Source organism: Notechis scutatus, chromosome 3 (genome assembly GCF_049901735.1).
Source record: "Notechis scutatus isolate UNSWTSFEM ecotype Mainland chromosome 3, rNotScu1.2, whole genome shotgun sequence".
NCBI classification, from domain to species: domain Eukaryota; kingdom Metazoa; phylum Chordata; class Lepidosauria; order Squamata; family Elapidae; genus Notechis; species Notechis scutatus.
The window spans coordinates 26185236-26203327 of NC_142011.1; the positions used below are offsets into that span (position 1 = coordinate 26185236).

The 18092-nt window shown below is 38.0% G+C and overlaps 1 protein-coding gene and 1 long non-coding RNA gene across 2 annotated transcripts; both read right to left on the reverse strand.

Moving 5' to 3' along the window:
• Positions 1 to 330: 330 nt before the first annotated feature.
• LOC148131113 (uncharacterized) lies at positions 331 to 8506 on the reverse strand. The gene is made up of 6 exons (XM_087958960.1): positions 8429 to 8506; positions 6371 to 6514; positions 5172 to 5312; positions 3841 to 3984; positions 1156 to 1296; positions 331 to 814 (listed from the first exon to the last, which is right to left on the reverse strand). The coding sequence occupies exons 3-5, from the start codon at positions 5281 to 5283 to the stop codon at positions 1157 to 1159; spliced, it is 396 nt and encodes a 131-aa protein (XP_087815086.1). The 5' UTR covers positions 5284 to 5312; positions 6371 to 6514; positions 8429 to 8506; the 3' UTR covers positions 331 to 814; position 1156.
• A 393-nt stretch (positions 8507 to 8899) lies between these two features.
• LOC148131114 (uncharacterized) lies at positions 8900 to 15829 on the reverse strand. Its single transcript, XR_015748321.1, has 3 exons — positions 15670 to 15829; positions 11872 to 12000; positions 8900 to 10314 (listed from the first exon to the last, which is right to left on the reverse strand). It is a non-coding gene; the product is annotated as an uncharacterized LOC148131114 (long non-coding RNA).
• Between the last annotated feature and the right edge of the window lie 2263 nt (positions 15830 to 18092).

The following is an 18092-nucleotide window of genomic DNA, read 5'->3' on the forward strand; positions in this document are numbered from 1 at the left end:
ACTGCTTTTCAGCCCTCTCTAAGCAGTTTATAGAGTTAGTATATTGCTCCCAACAATTTGGATCCTCATTTTACCCACCTTGGAAGGATGGAAGGCTGAGTCAACCTTGAGCCTGGTGAGATTTGAACTACCAAATTGCAGGTAGTCGGCAGTCAGCAGAAGTAGCCTGCAGTACTGCACTCTGACCATTGCACCACCATGGCTCAGACTATGGTCTGAGTTCAGAGGTCTGAAAAATAAGTACATGCTGCTTTTTCTGTACAGTGAGGGATTATTGCTGGTGGAATGCATATTATATGTTCATATTCATTGTGTTTTATTGACTAAATCTTTCTATTTCTTAATTGTGAGATTCATGATCTGAAAAGTACTTCCATTATTTACTTTTCTCTGTATTCAGTATTGGATTCAAGATGGAACTAAAATGTGATTTAAGAAATGTTTGTATTATGAACCCTTTGCTTTGTTTGTATTATGAACCCTTTGTGATGATGACATTTAACTTAATATTTTGTCCAACTGAATGTAGTCCAAAGGAATTATTTTATGTTGCTTTATTAGAAGCCCCTGAGTCAACATCCCAAAGTGATTTATGATACCCTTATTGACTACATTAATTGACTACCTCAGTACTTGGTACAAGTTGCTAAAGATAGTAGAGGAACACCAAATAAAGTGGCAAAATTGTACCACAGGGAAGTTAATTATCATCTTTATCCGTGATTTTTGTTTTTCCAAATGGTCCCAAGAATGATAGAGATGACAGATGATTTGTTTATTTTGCTCCTCTTGTTTGGAAGGAGACCAACGAGTCCTAGAAGCAAAAACAAAAATAAAGGCGAATTACAATAGGTTGTTTTAACTGAAAAAATCCAGTTCCCAATTCCTCCCCCTTTTTTATCTACTTTCGGCTTATAAGAATATCTTCTTGTATGAGAAATAAAATCAGAGTGATGTTAATGCAAGAACAATTAACATCCTTTAATTGTGAAAGCTAAATATTTAATTGAGATATCACATTAAATAAATATGCAGATTGGGATTCAGGTTCCAACGCATAATTTTGGAATGATTTCATAATCCACTAGATAAATATAGTTTAACTATATCTTACGAGTTATCCTGCAGACATTGAATAACTCACATTCCACATACCTTATTGTGGGTCCATGCATCGTAAAAAGCAATTAAAGCTGCAACACTTCTTGAGGCCTCCACAATCATAATCATTCTGGCAGGTTTTCTTAAAAATGCGGGGGCATTTTATGGTTTCTATGGGGCAACTTTTAGGCACTTCTGTAAGAATTTTTTGAAAAAGAAACCAAAAGTAAGTGATATTTTTTTCAGGAAAGTTTTTGTCACCCACCATGTCTCTCAATCTATCTTTCACAACTAGTACAAACCAGATACATTACCAGAGATCAAATGATACAGCTGGGCCTGTGCTTGACTAGTTCTATACAAATCAGAAAAATATGTAATATTGCTGTATTTCTGTCATTGGTAGGCAATCTGACCCCGCTAAGGTGATATAATTGGTGGTTAGGGATCTCACATGCCTGATCAAGCCTAAGTGGACAGTATCTGATTACAAGGTAAAGGTAAAGGTTCCCATCGCACATACTTGCTAGTCGTTTCTGGCTCAAGGGGCCAGTGCTCATCTCCGTTACAAAGCTGAGGAGCCAGTGCTGTCTGAAGACATCTCTGTGGTCATGTGGCCAGCATGACTAAACACTGAAGGTGAACGGAACGCTGTTACCTTCCCACCAAGGTGGTCCCTATTTTTCTACTTGCATTTTTACATGCTTTTGAACTGCTAGGTTGGCAAAAGCTGGGACAAGTAATGGGAGCTCACTCCGTTACACGATCCTAGGGATTCGAACTGCCGAACTGCCAACCATTCTGATCTGAGCATCTTAGCCACTGAGCCACCACGTCCCACATCTGATTACAACTGAATTAAAATGCCCAACATGCTTAGCATCAACTCTTCTTTTACACTGCAAAAACATATGGACGACACAACTCAACCAGGGCAAAGCAATAGACGCAATCTACATAGACTTCTGTAAAGCCTTTGATTCAGTGGTACACGACAAACTACTCCTAAAAATAAAATCCTATGGTATCTCTGGACAACTGAATAACTGGATAGAAGCATTCCTGGCAAACAGACAACAAATGGTCAAAATTGGGAGCGTCCTATCAAATTCTGTACCTGTCAATAGTGGTGTCCCCCAAGGCAGTGTTCTAGGACCAACTCTCTTCATACTCTACATAAATGACCTCTGTGATCATATTAAGAGCAATTGCGTTCTTTTTGCTGATGATGTAAAGCTGTTCAATACCACAGACAATACTGCTACCCTACAAAAAGATCTTGACTATGTATCAGAATGGTCAAACAAATGGCAACTTCAAATCTCAACAAATAAATTCTCTGTCTTACATATTGGCAAAAAAAATCAGAAAATAAAATACAAGCTGAATAGTCAAGATCTTGTTGATGACCCAAGCTCTGTAAAGGACCTTGGAATACTCACCTCTAATGATCTAAGTGCTAGAGCCCACTGCAACTACATAGCCAAAAAGGCATTAAGAGTTGTTAACCTAATCCTACGTAGCTTTTTCTCTGGTAATATCACACTACTAACCAGAGCATACAAAACATTTGCTAGACCAATAATCGAATACAGTTCATCAGTCTGGAACCCACATTACGTATCTGATATTAGCACAATTGAGAAAGTCCAGAAATATTTCACAAGAAGAGTTCTCCACTCCTCTACTCGTTGTAGAATACCTTATGCCACCAGACTTGAAATTCTAGAACTAGAAAACCTTGAATTACGCCGTCTTCGGTCTGATTTAAGTATGTTATATAAAATCATACATTGCAATGTCCTACCTGTCAATGAATACTTCAGCTTCAACCATAACAACACAAGAGCACACAATAGATACAAACTCAAAGTTAACCGCACCAAACTTGATTGCAGGAAATACGACTTCAGCAATAGAGTGGTCAATGTCTGGAATACTCTACCCGACTCTGTAGTTTCTTCCCCAAACCCCAAAAACTTTAACCTTAGACTGTCTACTATTGACCTCACCCCTTTTCCTAAGAGGTCTGTAAGGGGCGTGCATAAGCGCACCAACGTGCCTACCGTCCCTGTCCTATTGTTTCTTATTCTTCTTTTATTTTTCTTATATGTACCCATTTCATGTATTCACAACTATGTATACACTTATACTTATTATCTTGTAAACAATTGGCAAATCAAATAAATAAATAAATAAATAAGGGTTTTTTGGACAGTCTCACCACTCCATACCACCCACTGTCTGCACTTCACTGATGGTCTTGAAATAACTCTTCCCATTGGTTGCACAAGCTTTTGAGACGGTGCTTCAAGTGATGCTAAGTGTCTTCCTTGCTCCTAAAGGTAAAGAGAAGCATCTCCATTGCTACCCTTCACTCTGGTTTACAATCCCTTCTCAACCTCTTCTTGCAAGAGACCACTGACAACTTTTGCAAATGCTGCAGGATGCTAAGAAGAAAAAGAGGGGCTAGGAAGACTTTTACATTCAAAACAGAAAATGACATAGGATTAGCATGGAAAAGATTTAGATGGCTTTTTTGCCTCCCCCACCCTTATCCTTCTCTTGTAATGCAACTGAAGCTGACTTTTTCCTTCTTAGCATGACCCTAGAATGAACACACTATATGGATCCTACAGGTACTCAATTTCTTACAAAGGAGAAGGAGGGGAAAGAGAAGGAGGAGGAGGAGGAGGGTCTAAAAAAATACTGACTCAGACAAGTTACCAAGAACAATACCTTGAACAGGGAAAACACAAGCTTTTCCACAGACATCTACGCAGCATTTCTTTTGATGTGGGCACTCCTCGTCATTCTCACACTTGTTTTTAAAATTAACATCTGAACAAAGTTGACTGACACCTGGGCAAACTCCAGGTTTCACTTTAAAAATACGATGTGACAATCTTAATGATATCAGAAAAGATCTGCAGAAATCAGAAATCCTATGCTGGCGATGATTTACATTTAGTTGTTCTATCTTTCAATGTATGCGCATGCCTGAAAAATGATTAATCTCATGAATGAAGGCAAATATATATGTCCCAGGATAATGTTGCAGGATCCAATCTGGATCCTCTAGCAGAGAAGTTCCCTGAAGATGGGCTCCAGCATGACTCCGAAAGCTCGGAAGACAAAACCTCTGGCTCAGGTGACCGACTCAGATTGGATCCTGCCATGATTAATCTGTTCACCAGATTAAGTATTTTTAATCATTGCAGTCCGTGAAAATTAGCTGCAAAATTCATTTCTTTTCAAATGAGTCTGAAAAAATTCAGATAGCTTCCAGAAATAGGGTTTTTTCTAGGAATCACTGCTGATAAGGGCTAGGGAACCAGAGAAAATAGAGTATCAGCCAAGGGCGAGATCTGAACTTGACAGACAAGGAAGAGAGTGATAACTGACAAGATTTGGGAACTTTCCAGCTCTAATTTACATACATCGAGAGTTAAACCTCACCTGGAAAAATGTGGAAGAAGCAAGATTCAGCCTGCTGTCACATAGTTTTGCCAAATGTATATCAAGAGTTTGGAATCTGTTTCAGCCTGAGGGCTGCATTCCCCTCCCCCCACCCAATGTTCTGCCAGTAATGTTGTGATTTCAACAGAATGAGACTAAAATTTGATTTTTGTCTTAATTATTTTGAGTTGGGAGGGGGGATTTGAACAGGCAAAATGTTATGTCTTGCATTCTAGATACTCATTTTGCACCTGATTTCTCCTCCACATTAAAAAAAAAAAACCCACCCAGTTCAATTCTATTGGGACTGGATAGAATTTCTAAGGGGTTGAAATGGAGCTTGCATTTGCAAGATTATAGTTGCCTATTTTAATGGAAAAATAAAATAAATAAATAAAATATATTCTGAGTGTAGTTTGAATCCATTTTAAATAATAACAGATAACAATAAATAACAGATTCATGTGATACTAGAACCAATTCACATTTACTAAATAAAAAAGTACAGGGGGAGGCCCTTGTATTCACAAGGAGGCTGAAGATCCAACCTTTGATTCACTCATTTTCTGTTGACTAAACACATCTGAGTATATTAAAGTTGGTTACCATACCTTTGTTAGGCAGAAGGCAGGCCTTTCCACATGGGCCTTGACAGCACTTCCTACCATTTGTACACTGTTCGTCTATTGCAGACTGATCTTGAACAGGACCTGTACAGGTCATAGTAACTGCTGGACAGATCTCAGGGTTTCCTGTAAAAATCGAAGTAAAGAATCATATATGAGTTAGGGTGTTTATTTCATTATAATTATAAGTATCCAACAAAGTTACTACTAATTAAAATTGTTTATTGGGTTGTTAGCTTTATACTGTATGTTTTCTTTTTTCCTCTTTCTTCACTATAATAAACAGAAAAGTTAAATAATTGATTGTTTGTACCTTATATCAGTGGTAATATGCTACTGGTTCAGCCCAGTTCGGCCGAACTAGTAGTTTTAAGAAAAGGCCTCCATCAGCTGAGAGGAGGAAAACTGTTCCATATTCAGAGACTTGAAAGCCTGCATTCCCATTGGTCTGTTGCAACCGCTACCTGATTGGACAGCCAGGGCAGTTATGATAGGCTCGCTAAGAGTCTGCCGCGATTGGTTAAAACCAAGCGCGGGAGACTTAAAGCAGCGTCATTGGCCGCCAAGCCGCGGCCAGCTCCATAAAAGAGCCGCCGCGGCTGCTATTATTTTAGATTTGTTCCTGCCGATAAATAAAGAGCTGTTGTTACTGAACTGAAGTCTCTCGTCTTTATGAGCCCGACCTTCCGAACTTAACAAAAACAAGCCTCCTCAGCTGAGAGGATAAAAGACCGAAAAGCGCATGGGAGGGTGGGAAGGTCGCTTTTAGCTTTTTGTTTCTTCATCCTCTCAGCTGATTGGCTATTTAGGAGTGCATGTGTTAGGGATGCACATGGGCTTGCGTGCACATGCGATCACCCACCAAACCAGTAGCATCTAAGGTAGGATCCCACTATTGCCTTGTATACTACTCTCTATTTCTTTTGTTGCAGGTTATTGGATCTTAGACGATGGAGATAAATATATTTATTTAGCAATTCTGCAGTGTGGAAGTGAACGCAGTTCCCAAAGACAGCATTCTGTAGTCTGATGGTTCATATGAAAAGGCTGGATACAAGAAAGGAGGTTGATTAAGGAGGAAAAGGGTATTTTCTTACATTATCAGAAAGATGACCTTTGAAAAGGGACTAAACAAGATCGAGAAGTAGCTGATCCAGACCAGCTCCAAGAACTGAGTATCATACCTTTCTCAGGGGACAAGCGTTGTTTCACATAGGCACCTTGGCAACACTTTTTGTCCCCAGGACATTTTGCATCATTTCTGCACTGGTTCCTTTCACGTGACAGCAAACAGGAAGGATGAACGATTGGGCAAATCCCAGGTTTCTCTTCAGGAACATAAAGAAAAGAATTTCAATGACAATTATAGGGGCTCCCAGCCCCTCCAAATCCTGTTTAGGGCAACAATTACCCCAAGTTCCTTCTAGTATTGGTTTGAAAGCTACAAATGGGATTCCTCAGGAATTACTATTGTTTTCATAGGGTATCTTAAATATAAATATTGATCACATGCACATTTGTAATAGGCTCAGCCTATTACAAATAGACATAGAACAGTTTAAAATGCTGTGAGCTCAAATTTTAGTTTACAAAGCGAGATGCTGGTTTAAAGGACTATGCTCTGGTCCATGATCTAGAGAAAAGAAACCTACATAAATTGCAGGGCCATTATTGCAAGTCCCTGTTGTCTCTGAGTTACAAGGCTGTTACTATCCTTATTGTTTTAAGAAAAGGAAATTGATTGGTGGAAATCGATTGGTGGCTTCATATTAGCATTCCCAGCTAATGTCACCTGCCAGAGGGAAAAACAACTACTAGGAACTCTCTTTTATGTATAAAAGGATGGGGATGGCCAAATGCAGGCAGGTGCTCAAAGGCTTCCTGTGTGAATTAACCCCTCAGGAAATTCATGAACCTGGATGAAAGAATACTAAACCAGCATTCAAAATGGCCAGGCTGACAGGTCATAGGGATGAAGAAGGAGCATTGGATTAAGTGGGAGAGGGCGATCAGTTGATAGTAATGAGTACCCTTCATTTTCACTGGTGTTGCAAGTGAATGGTATGATCAGAAATACCCAGAAATAGCTTGGGAAGTAGGTCAGATGGTGTAGTCAAAATGTCACCAACTCCAAACACTAAAAAGAATTATTGTGTGAAATGTCATGTTGGCAGCAACAATAGATAGTTGTGATACACTGATAGTTGACTGAGTCAACAACATGTGGTTAGTTAACCCAGCTCTATTTTCCAGTTTAAACTTGCTTTTTGTGCAACACTGTACCATCCTCATTCAAGAGTTCAAGATTTAGAACTTTTAGCACTAAGCCTGTGCTTAAAAAACAGGTCTAGCATCCTTTCAAAAGATGACTCAACTTATGTATTGAAGAGCCTTTACTCCTTTGGAGAAGGACTGAAGCACTCACTTCCTGGGGTGAACATCTGGACAACAGCAGAAGGTTCCCCAAGACTCTTTAAGACCCGTGATGACTATCCTTTTTATTAATCTCCTGGGAATCAGTGCCACAGCCAGACATCATCTTGAAGACAAGCTAAGGGATGATGCAGTGCTGAGCTGGAAAGATCTGGAGATGTAGGTTGGTGGTTTTTTAACTCCTCCCTGCTAAAGGATGTAGTCCAGAGAGAAGAATACTGGAAGTAACAACTGCTAATACCCCTGGTGCAAATAGGAACAATTTGGATTCATTGATGCTGGGTGATGTTCTTTTCCAACTGTACATTATATGATGTATGTCAGATGATGTTTTATGCCATTTGCTAAAAATGTTTTAATATCAGAGAAATCCCATCATTTGGGTAGCTATATATGTACAGAGTTGTAACCTAAGAATGATCTCATATTTCTTTTTCTACTTTTCTTTGGCTTGGAAAAAATGTCACAAAGGACATGTGGCAAAGAACAAGCCAAGAAGGTCCTCAAATGCACAGTTTGATGAGATCAATCTAAATTTATCCTGCTATTATGCACTGTTTCCCGCAGTCAGCAAACATTTCCAAAGTTCTTATTTCCAAAATTCCCATTTATAGCTGGTAAAGCTTTAGAAATCATTGGATACTTCCCAAATCAACATGCTGTAGGCAAACATTTTGTGGAGACACAACTGCACTTGATGAGGCAGTTCCCATCCTAAAGTGGAGTCAGAATCTTTAGATCTCATTCCTAACTAACCCAAATGTTGTCACAACCAGATTAGATAATAATCTGTAGTTTTTAACACTTACCTTTTGAAAAAAGATCTAAGAGGTGGCAACATAAAGGCAGTTCAACACAAAAAGCCAAGAGGCCAAAGAGGAAGATGTGTCTCAAAAGCTCAATATGTGAAGTCAGGAGAGTTTTTATACTAGTTTATTTCCAATCTACAAAGTGGGGGGAGCATCTTGACAAACTATTGAGTTTCTAGCTTTTCTGGTATTTTTTGTTTGCTGATGAAGTAGATTTAAACTGAGGACCCATTACTTCCATTTAACTACCATTCCTTCCTACAGTGAGTCTAGAAGCTCTGTTGGGGGCTAGTATATTAACAGATAAAATCTCTGCATCTTCACCAAACAATTCCTAAGATTCTTTGGAGAAAACCATAATAGCAGTTTAGCTGGTCCAGCATTCTATACATTTCTATACATTTATAACATTGATTTATAGTGCTGGACTGTATTCTCAGTGCTCCTAAAACTACACATACATTGAGCTGTGTGGTTTGAAAGCCTCTTATTTTAATTTTTGTTTCTTATATCATATATAAACCTCAGGATAACAGTATCTTCTTTTGTTCTTCATTGGAATGTAGTCACGGGGAAAAAAAACTTTTGAATACCAAAAGAACAAGGACTCCAATTAATGGCACATCAGATCAAATGAACTATAATTGTGGCAAAGCCATGATTTATTTAAACAAAGGTGGCATCATTGGCACAAATTTATTTTGGAGACATAATAGTATCTTTAAAATCTCACTGCCAGCATTCCCAAGTGGTACATATTGTCTTCTTATTTTGAAATACTAATGTTGTTTCTCTTACTTTTCCTGATAACAGAGCATCAGGGAAATACAAAGAGGGGTGTTCTTATATTCCATCTTCAGAGGACAATCTGATCAACGGTTAAAATTTAAAAAATGTTTATTTTGTAATAGCATTATATTAACATGAAACTTCCTTCTCCCATTTTATTTGTCAATTGAAAAAAAAAAGTTATGAATGCAATCTATCAGACTGAACTGTTGAACTGAACTGCTACTATATTACCCAACTGAATTAATTGTAGATTTGAGAATGGGGAAAATCTCATACACCGCCCTGAACAGGAATTGGCTGTTTTGTGGGCATTGTGCCTCAAAATCTTTATATTGTTCCAAATGACTTGACAATTAAAGGCCATTCCAAATTGGACACGGTAATAAAATCAACTGCAGATATTTCCTGTCAACACTTATAATAGGGAGACTTGCACAGTTTTGACATGGAAAATAGATGGCTTTATAAATTAGAGTAATGAATGAATGAATGAACAAACCAACAAATGAAAGAATACATAAATTACATATATAAATACAGATAGTATGATTTCATAGTGCTTTAGACATTTCATTTGTTTTATTCATTAATTCTGAAGTTTGTCCTGATCTTTCCTCCAAGTAGGAAAGTATGTGTGATTTTCATGATGTAATCAGACCTTGGTTCCAAATCTTCATAACTAAGCCAGACATAAGTATAAATGAAGTGTTTCTGAAAGGGAAACTTTGGACTACAAGAGAGACAGTATGCTTCTCTTACAGTGACTATGTTTTAATTCTTTAGACATAAAGAGCATATTTACTCCATAATTTCAAATTTTAATGTGGAATGTTTTTCAACTGATTCATATTTATACACCAAATTTGCCCGAGTGGTCAGAAAGCTTTAAACTTTCATTACATTTGAGACCTTCTTACAGTAATCAAAACAGTTATCTGTTGCTGGATGAATTGTCTGAAAAATATCTTCAGGCATCATAGAATGATTTCTTTTCAAAAGATGCTTGAGTGAATTTAAGCTACAGTCCTGGTCATGTCATTTTTTCCCTCTCTTTCAGGATGTTCTTTGATACATTAATACACTTGGAGATTATTCTGTTGGGGAAAAAAGGGAGAAAAAACTTCTGATTAATAGAGAAAATGAGATTTTAGGTTCAACTTTCCCCCTAAAGTGTCTCTACATGTCTTCATACAATGCACAAAAGTCCAAAAAAAACCTATGGCCACAGAGATATTAGAAACAGAACCTAAGCATGCATAGAAATTCCCATTTTATAGTTTGCATACATGTACAGGCAATGCCAGCATACTATAGCTGCTTTCCCAACTTCTGATGATTCATTCCTCTTTTTCTCTCACCTGAACTTATATTTGCCCATTTATTGCAATTTTTACTAGTGGTAAATGATACAGTACTTGGTTTTCCCCAACCTCTTGTCTCCCTTATATTTTTGAATGGAATGAAATTAGAACTTTCATCCCCTTTAGCTAACATGGTGTTGTGGCCCACTGGCAGCTGGCAGAACTGGCAGCAGAGTCGGACAGTAGTGGGGATGTTGGGGAGGAACCTGGGCCAGTCCTGGAGGCTATGGAAGGCTCAGATGAGGGCTCTGTGTCAGAGGCAGAGAAGGGGCCAGGGCAGGCTGGCAGTCATCAGCTGCCTTTGGGCTCGGACAGCAGTGAGGTGGGGTAGTTTCTGGAACCAGTTCCAGCCCGCGCATGCGCAGAGCTGCCAAAAGGAAGGCACAATTAAGAACTCAGGGTCAATGTGGGAGTAAGGCCACAGGTGGATGATGAATGGCCCCTCCCATTAGGATTAAAAGAGAAACAAAAGGGGGGGCTTTTGCAGAAAACAACTTGCTCATTCAGTCATCTGTTCTTTCCAGCCTTGTGAAGATTTGCTTGTATAACCCAGCCCTTCCCTGTCAGCATTGAGTGTGGAATTTTACCTGGCAGTTTCAGGATTGATAAAGGTCTGAACTAATTAGTATACCTTTGCAAGACTGTTTGCGAAGCCGTTGGCTGACTGTGAATGAAATAAATTCACATTAATGTAATAAAAGAGTTTTTTGCTGGGACTCAGAACTTAGCGCTTTTTGGGGAGAACAGAGATGCTAATATTCTCCAGTTCTCACCTTATTCCCTTTCTCCTTTCCTGTCTTTATTTAAATTTTTTATTTAATAAGGGTTGCTTTAATAGTTATCACACCTTCTATACTAATCATTTCCAATACAATATTTTATTATTTTAGTAGTCCAAGTCATAATTGTCTACTTCCCTGGTACATTTGTTTACTGTACAAAAAGTTTATATTTCTGTTTAATGTTGTTTGTTATAAGCTGAACACTGAGTTTTGTCTGTGTTTGTTTTTGTGCTTTCAAGTCAGTGTTGACTCCTGGTGATTGCCTGGAGATGTTCCTGCAGTTTTCTTGGCAAGATTTCAGAAGTGGTTTGCTACTGCTGGCGTACTAGAATTGGCAGAGAGTGACTATCTTTAGGTCATCTAGATGGCATCATGCCTAGACTAGACTCACAGTATCCTGGTTTTGGTCTGATGCATTAATCAAAATGGCTCTCAACACACTGAGTAAATACATTTCCCCCTCTTTTTGTGTAGTTTTTCAAAGTATAAAATGAATATTTTTAGATACGTTCTACCAGATCCACACAATGTTTCGCACACTGATATAGGCAGCAAATCTGGATTCCTTTGCAATCAGAGTTAATTTCACATTCATTAGGTTCAGCATGTTTGCATAGGTAGGTGTCTTATTTCTGTTCTGTAATTGAAAGATGCGATAGCATAATAAATTGTTTCCAGGAGGGATGCATATAGGCACTTAAATTTCTACTCTTTTCATTTCCTCATTGTCCAACATAATTCTAAGCTTTAAAAATTACCAGTAATATAAAATGTACATTTAAAAATGCACTTAAGAAAATTTACTTTAAAAAATATGTCGCTTTAGTTATATGATTCTATAAACTGCATAGCCTTAAATAAAGTGAAAAAAATATGTATTTTTTTCAAAATGAGAATAATTTATTATTGAATAAATATACAATAATACCATATTGAAAAATAAAGAAACAAATAAAACAGACTTACCAAAACAATTTGGAATAAATTCTAAAAATCTTATTTAGTAAGAGAGGGGAATATACCCTCTGGAATCTATCCTCCTTCATGGGGTTGAAAAAGTTGGGAATTTGGAAACCCAAGGCCTATTGCATGGGAGGATTTTCATAACAATATCTTCACACGGAAGAATGGAAAACGGGGAGGTTTTAGAACTGTAGAGAAATGTGTATAGAGTGAAATGATTATACCTACAACCTCTGCCATTTTGTAACTAAGCAATGTTCAATCTGCCCTTTAGAACTTCATCTAAATATTCTTCTTCATTAGGTAAGAAGAGATTGGACAACCATTTGTATGAAATGACCAGGGGGTTGGACTAGAAGATCCCCAAGGTCTCTTCCAATGCTATTATTCTGTAAAAATGAAAGCAATGTCTTTGTCAAACACTGCATAACATATTGTATAACATAAGCTAACAATATTCCTCTTTCCTGGCTTAAGCCACTCCTGGATTCTTACTGTTTCTACCCTGTCCCATTTCTCCAATTAGTTCAAAAACAGCCCATAACAATTTTTACATCTATTGAGCTCAAAATATGAAAAACATGTGGAGATCATGTGTTTTCTCCAACTGCCCAACAGAAGAGAAGAAAAAAAGCATTCAGTTAATATTATTTGTCAGGCATCTGAAATTCTGAATATAGGTAGTTGCAAACAGAAAGATTGGTAAGGTCACCTTTTTCTGAACAGAAGAAGCTTCTTGGATGAGAAACGAAATGTCTCCAAGGAAAAAAACAGTCCAGTTGCCTTTTGAAAAAAACACCTTTGGATCACCTTTTCTTCACTGTAATTAGCAGGCCATGTAGGTTGAGATGGCAAAAACAAACAGCCTCATGGCAGCATATTGACAACTTTTCACTTTTATGGTTGCATACTGTTGTGAGAATTGGAATACAGGTGAATGAAGATAATAAATAATGCCCTGAAGCTTTCCATGCTGCTTATTTTGTATTTATATATAGCAAATAATATAAAGCAAGAGGTCCCACTAGTAGGAAAATAAGCTGATTATAAGATGCAGCAATGCAAAGGAAATTTAAAAAAAACTTGTTCTAGGGAGTAACTTTATTTTTCTTGCAGGAAGAGCCCATATCATATCTCAGCAACCACCATTCCTGTCAAACGCTTTGTTCAAGAGAATATTGCAAACTTGTTGGATATAGTACGAAATACTGGTGGGATGCTTACTTTACCTCAGGAACCTTATAATGCATGGGAAAAATCTGGGAATTTCTATAAATGAGAAAATATGGAATGGACACCAGCTGAGCACATTATTAAATAAAAATTGGCACTCCCGATTAGTGGGGATGAGTAATGGAATCTAGGAATAAGGTATCTAGGAAGTCACATATCAGCTGTCTCTGATGCAGATTGCAGAACCTGTTTATCCTCCTTCAACTACATATAGAACATCTAATTTATAAAAGTTAGATTCCTGGTTTAATAGATAAATATTGTTTTATATATGCACCTTCAAGTGCAAAGCTGGTGTGGTCGTGGGTCAGATAGTTTTATATTCCCAGTACTTTCTTCTCAAATTTAACATCAGATATTGTACCGAGCACACATTTATGGAGCCTTGTGCTAAAGCATTATCTGTTTGCCCAAAATCTTGATCTATAACATTTAACCACATCCTTGATTGCCTTCAAACAATCAGACTAAAAGATCCTGATTTATAAGGTGCCAAGGGCTGCATTTTTGTATATTAATCCCATCAACCTCATCCCTCATTTATGGATGCTTGAAAATTGTATACATTTGCATAAATAGGGCAAAAAAGATAGGTTCCTTCAAATAAGATTATAAATACTCAAGGATTAGATGATGGCTTTCAAAAATACATTGAGGGAAGGTTTAAAACAAATGTATAGAGCTGTCTTCCTGAACCTACTACCCTTCAAACATGCTAGAAGAATTTCCTAAATTCCCAAGTAACAGCCATGGTATAATGTTACCAGTCTGCAAATCATTGCATTTCATGAAGTCCTTTCCTTGGTTATGTTCTTTCATAGCTGCCAATAACTGCACTCTAGATTATAATCTGTAGTACTGTATATTATGTAGACTACCATAGTCTACATTATATAAGTGTCATGTAGACTCCCATTGTCTACATAATATACATTATTTGTCTATAGTCATTTTAACATTGGAGGAGTGTATGTAATGGATTAACCACCACTACTTATCTTTAATACATGATGCAGTGTGTCCTTCTGTCCATTTCTGTAGAATGCTATTTAATTGAAAACATACCTGCATGTGCTTTACCCAATGTTTGTGTCATATCTGAGAGAAGAACTAGGACACCTACAAGAATGACACTTGGTATCTTCATGGTAATAGCAAATCTTAGATCTAATCATTTTCAAGCGTTAAACTGGCATCTATATTACCTAGAAGAACCATGCTAGGAAAAGATAGTGTCTTCTCCCATCCTCATACCTAGTATTTTCTCTTTGTGAAGTTGAGCTGACCTGTATTTTCAGTCTGCTTGTACATTGCAGATGACTGCTTTAACTCATTTTCATTTCTATATACCGCTTCATCATACTGGAAGATGTCTGGGATCCCACTGATAATTGCATTTATTATATACATTTATTTAAGAATTGCAAATTTGATTGGATCAGATTAAAATATGAACTTGTTCAGTTGCAGAAGTAATAAGAAAACAAAGCCAAAGTGTGTGTGTGTGTGTGTGTGTGTGTGTGTGTGAGGATAAAATTAGAACTGCATATCAGTTCAATGAAATATAGAGGCCAGGCAGGGTTAAACACAAAACTCCATATTAGAAAAAGAGCAACAAGCAAAATCAGAGTCTAGATACAGTTCAGGGAGTCAAGTATCAGAGACTCAAAATTAATGCTTAGAACAACCAAGTATGTGTATAGTCAGTCCCAATGAATTCACTATCGAAGGAAAGCTTCTTTGTTGAAGATTATGGATGATAGACTACCACACTGATTAATTGAGAGTTGGTAGACAGATTTAAAAATTAAATTTTTTTAAAAAATCACAGTTTAGGGCTGAAAGATTGACTGGACCAAAGTAACGCAGTTGGTTTCTATGCCTAAGGGAGAACTAGAACTTGGATCTTCCTGTTCTGATCTAGCATCTTGACCAGAACACCTCACCAACTGTCCACTAGATGGGTATGTCAGTTCATAAATGCCATTCCAGCACTGACACACAAAATAGAGGATTTAAAAGACATAAAAGTTTAGCCCACTGCTTTCCAGCTAAGAATCAGGATTATCTGGAAAAAAAATTCTCTCCATATATAACCAAAACTCCTTACCTCTGAGAAACATTATACTTATAAGAAGGTATTTTGCTCAGCCATGTACTTCATTGTTTATTCTTACACGTATGAACTTCCTGAACTCTTAAAACTTCTGTCTCCTCTGTTATGTTGTGGGAAAGATGACTCAAGACAAGTTAATCTTCAGTTGTCTTTATTTTACTTTCTGGAACTGAGCAACAACGGAGCCGCGGCAGCCTCTTTTATAGCGGCTGCTCGCGGCTCTTGGCCAATGACGGCTATTCGAACCAATCAGAACGGAATATTCAAACATTCAAATATATAACACCCCTCCCTATGTGGTACAGTCCCACCAATCAGGCCACCCCTATGTTACGTAGTCACGTAAATAGGTGGGGCTTTTATGGTTGGCATCTGATGGGCACCCAACTTTATATATTTTGATGCTGTCAATTTTGAATTTATTCTTTTTGAGAGGCTTGCTTTTTATTAATGCTGGATTGTTGTATGTCACCTAGAGTTACTTTCTATGAGGTGGGTGACATATACATTTTGATTAATAAATAAAATAAATTCATGGTGATGCTGATTGATAGCCACGATAGTCTTTGGCAGATTATGACAAATAATACCACACAGTAACGGAGGTTGGTTTGTGTGTGGCCTGTACAGAAGAAAATTTAAAAACATGTTTAATTAAATCACTGTTTATGCACCTTTCATTAATTGCAAAGCAATTATAGAAAGGAAAGGAAAAAAAAGATTAAATGCATTGAAGCATTAGATTGCTACTGGCCTATTCTTTCCTCATCATACACATATTGTTCAATCTATAAACAGTAAAACATAGCACATAAATGATCATCTGGCATCAAAAGGGCTTTGCCTTGCTAATCTAAGTACCAGGAACATCCTAATCAAATACACAGCCTTCCTCAACTGTGTAATTCTCAGGAGATGCCAAACAGCTCACTCCAATCCTATTCACTCCTATTAGTAATTCCAGAATATAACTGTTTATGAAAGAGAACCTGCGTCATGACACTTTAGATGAATGACAGTCTGAGTCATGGCACTAAGTGATTTGCTATATCACCAAGCCAATAATAGTTCTTCAATAATAGTTGCCACATTTCCACAAAACAGCAGCTCATCATATAATTTCTGTGTTGTGTTGTGTTGAATGTTTCAGGATAAATATTTTGGATCATAACTGTTGACTACTGTAACTCCCTTTTCGTGGCTCTGTAATCCCTTAATTTGTGGTAGAGTCGGGGTGACTGAATTGAGCTGTGTGCTTACAGGCCGGATGCCCTATGGAGTTTGCAGCAGATATTCTTTTCTTCACACCCTAGAACGGTGGTTCCCAAACTTTTTCAGTCCACCGGCCCCTTGGTGCTACAAACTCATCCTTGGTGCCCCCCACCCAGGGGTGGGATTCAAATTTCTGTGGGCATGGCCTAATTTGAGGGTGTGACTTGCTGGTCACATGACTGGGTGGGTGTGGCTTGCTGGTCACGTGACTGGGTGGGCGTGGCTTGCTGGTCACATGGCTGCCTGGTGTTGCTTGCTGGCTGGGCATGGTTTGGTGGTTACGTGACCAGGTAGGTGTGGTTTGGTGGTCACATGACTGAGTAGTTGTGGCAAGGTGATCGGCAAACCAAATACAAGTGGTCCTCACTTAATGGCCAATTGCTTAGCAAGTGTTCTAATTTATGACTAGCCTCCCCAGAGCTACTTGACCTGTTTTTGGAGTTTTGACAGCCATACACACACACACACACACACACACACACACACACACACACACACACATTCTCTTCTAACTCTGCTGGACCAGGTCATTGGACTAGAATCGGCAAAGCACCTCTGATTAGATTTTAGTAGTGAATAGAATCTAATCAGAGATGCTTTGCCAATTCTTGTTGATTTGTTTTATTTGTATTTCTTTATTTTATGTTGCTGAATTGCATTGACATGTGTGTCCCTTCTTGTGCACAGCCCAGAAACTTTTGTAATTATTTGCAGCAAAAATTACTGACCTCTGGCTTTGCTCTACTTTTCAAACGCTCCGCCACTGCCGCGTTCTAGGTGCTGGCCCCACAGGTCCACCCCATTGAGCCCGCTTCACTTGAGGGACCTGCCCAAGCAAGTCCAAGCAGAGCAGTACACCAAGTCAATGGGGTGAGCCTGAGAGAAGGAAAGAGAAAGAGAGAAAAGAAAGAGAGAGAGAGAAAAGAAAAAGAGAGAGAAAGAGAGAAGGAAGAAAAGAAAGAGAAAAGGGACAGAAAGTGTTGTGAATCAATAAAAAGTAACTAAGCCCAAATGCAAAGCGGGTTTTGGAAGCCTGCACACCTGATTGGTCCTTAAACAACGAACAAGGATTGGTCCATAACAAGTCCCTGATTGGCCAATATTAGGACACTTCTTATTGGGTATTAGTTGAACTTGTTGCACAT

What these genes read in the sequence shown, in the direction of transcription:
- LOC148131113 (XM_087958960.1), bottom strand. Translation starts at nt 5,283, where the DNA reads ATGACCTGTACAGGTCCTGTTCAAGATCAGTCTGCAATAGACGAACAG. An exon ending in CTGCCTTCTGCCTAACAAAG is followed by an intron (nt 3,985 to 5,171) that starts GTATGGTAACCA and finishes GTATTTTTAAAG; the next exon opens with TGAAACCTGGAGTTTGCCCA. An exon ending in TTGTGTTTTCCCTGTTCAAG is followed by an intron (nt 1,297 to 3,840) that starts GTATTGTTCTTG and finishes AAATTCTTACAG; the next exon opens with AAGTGCCTAAAAGTTGCCCC.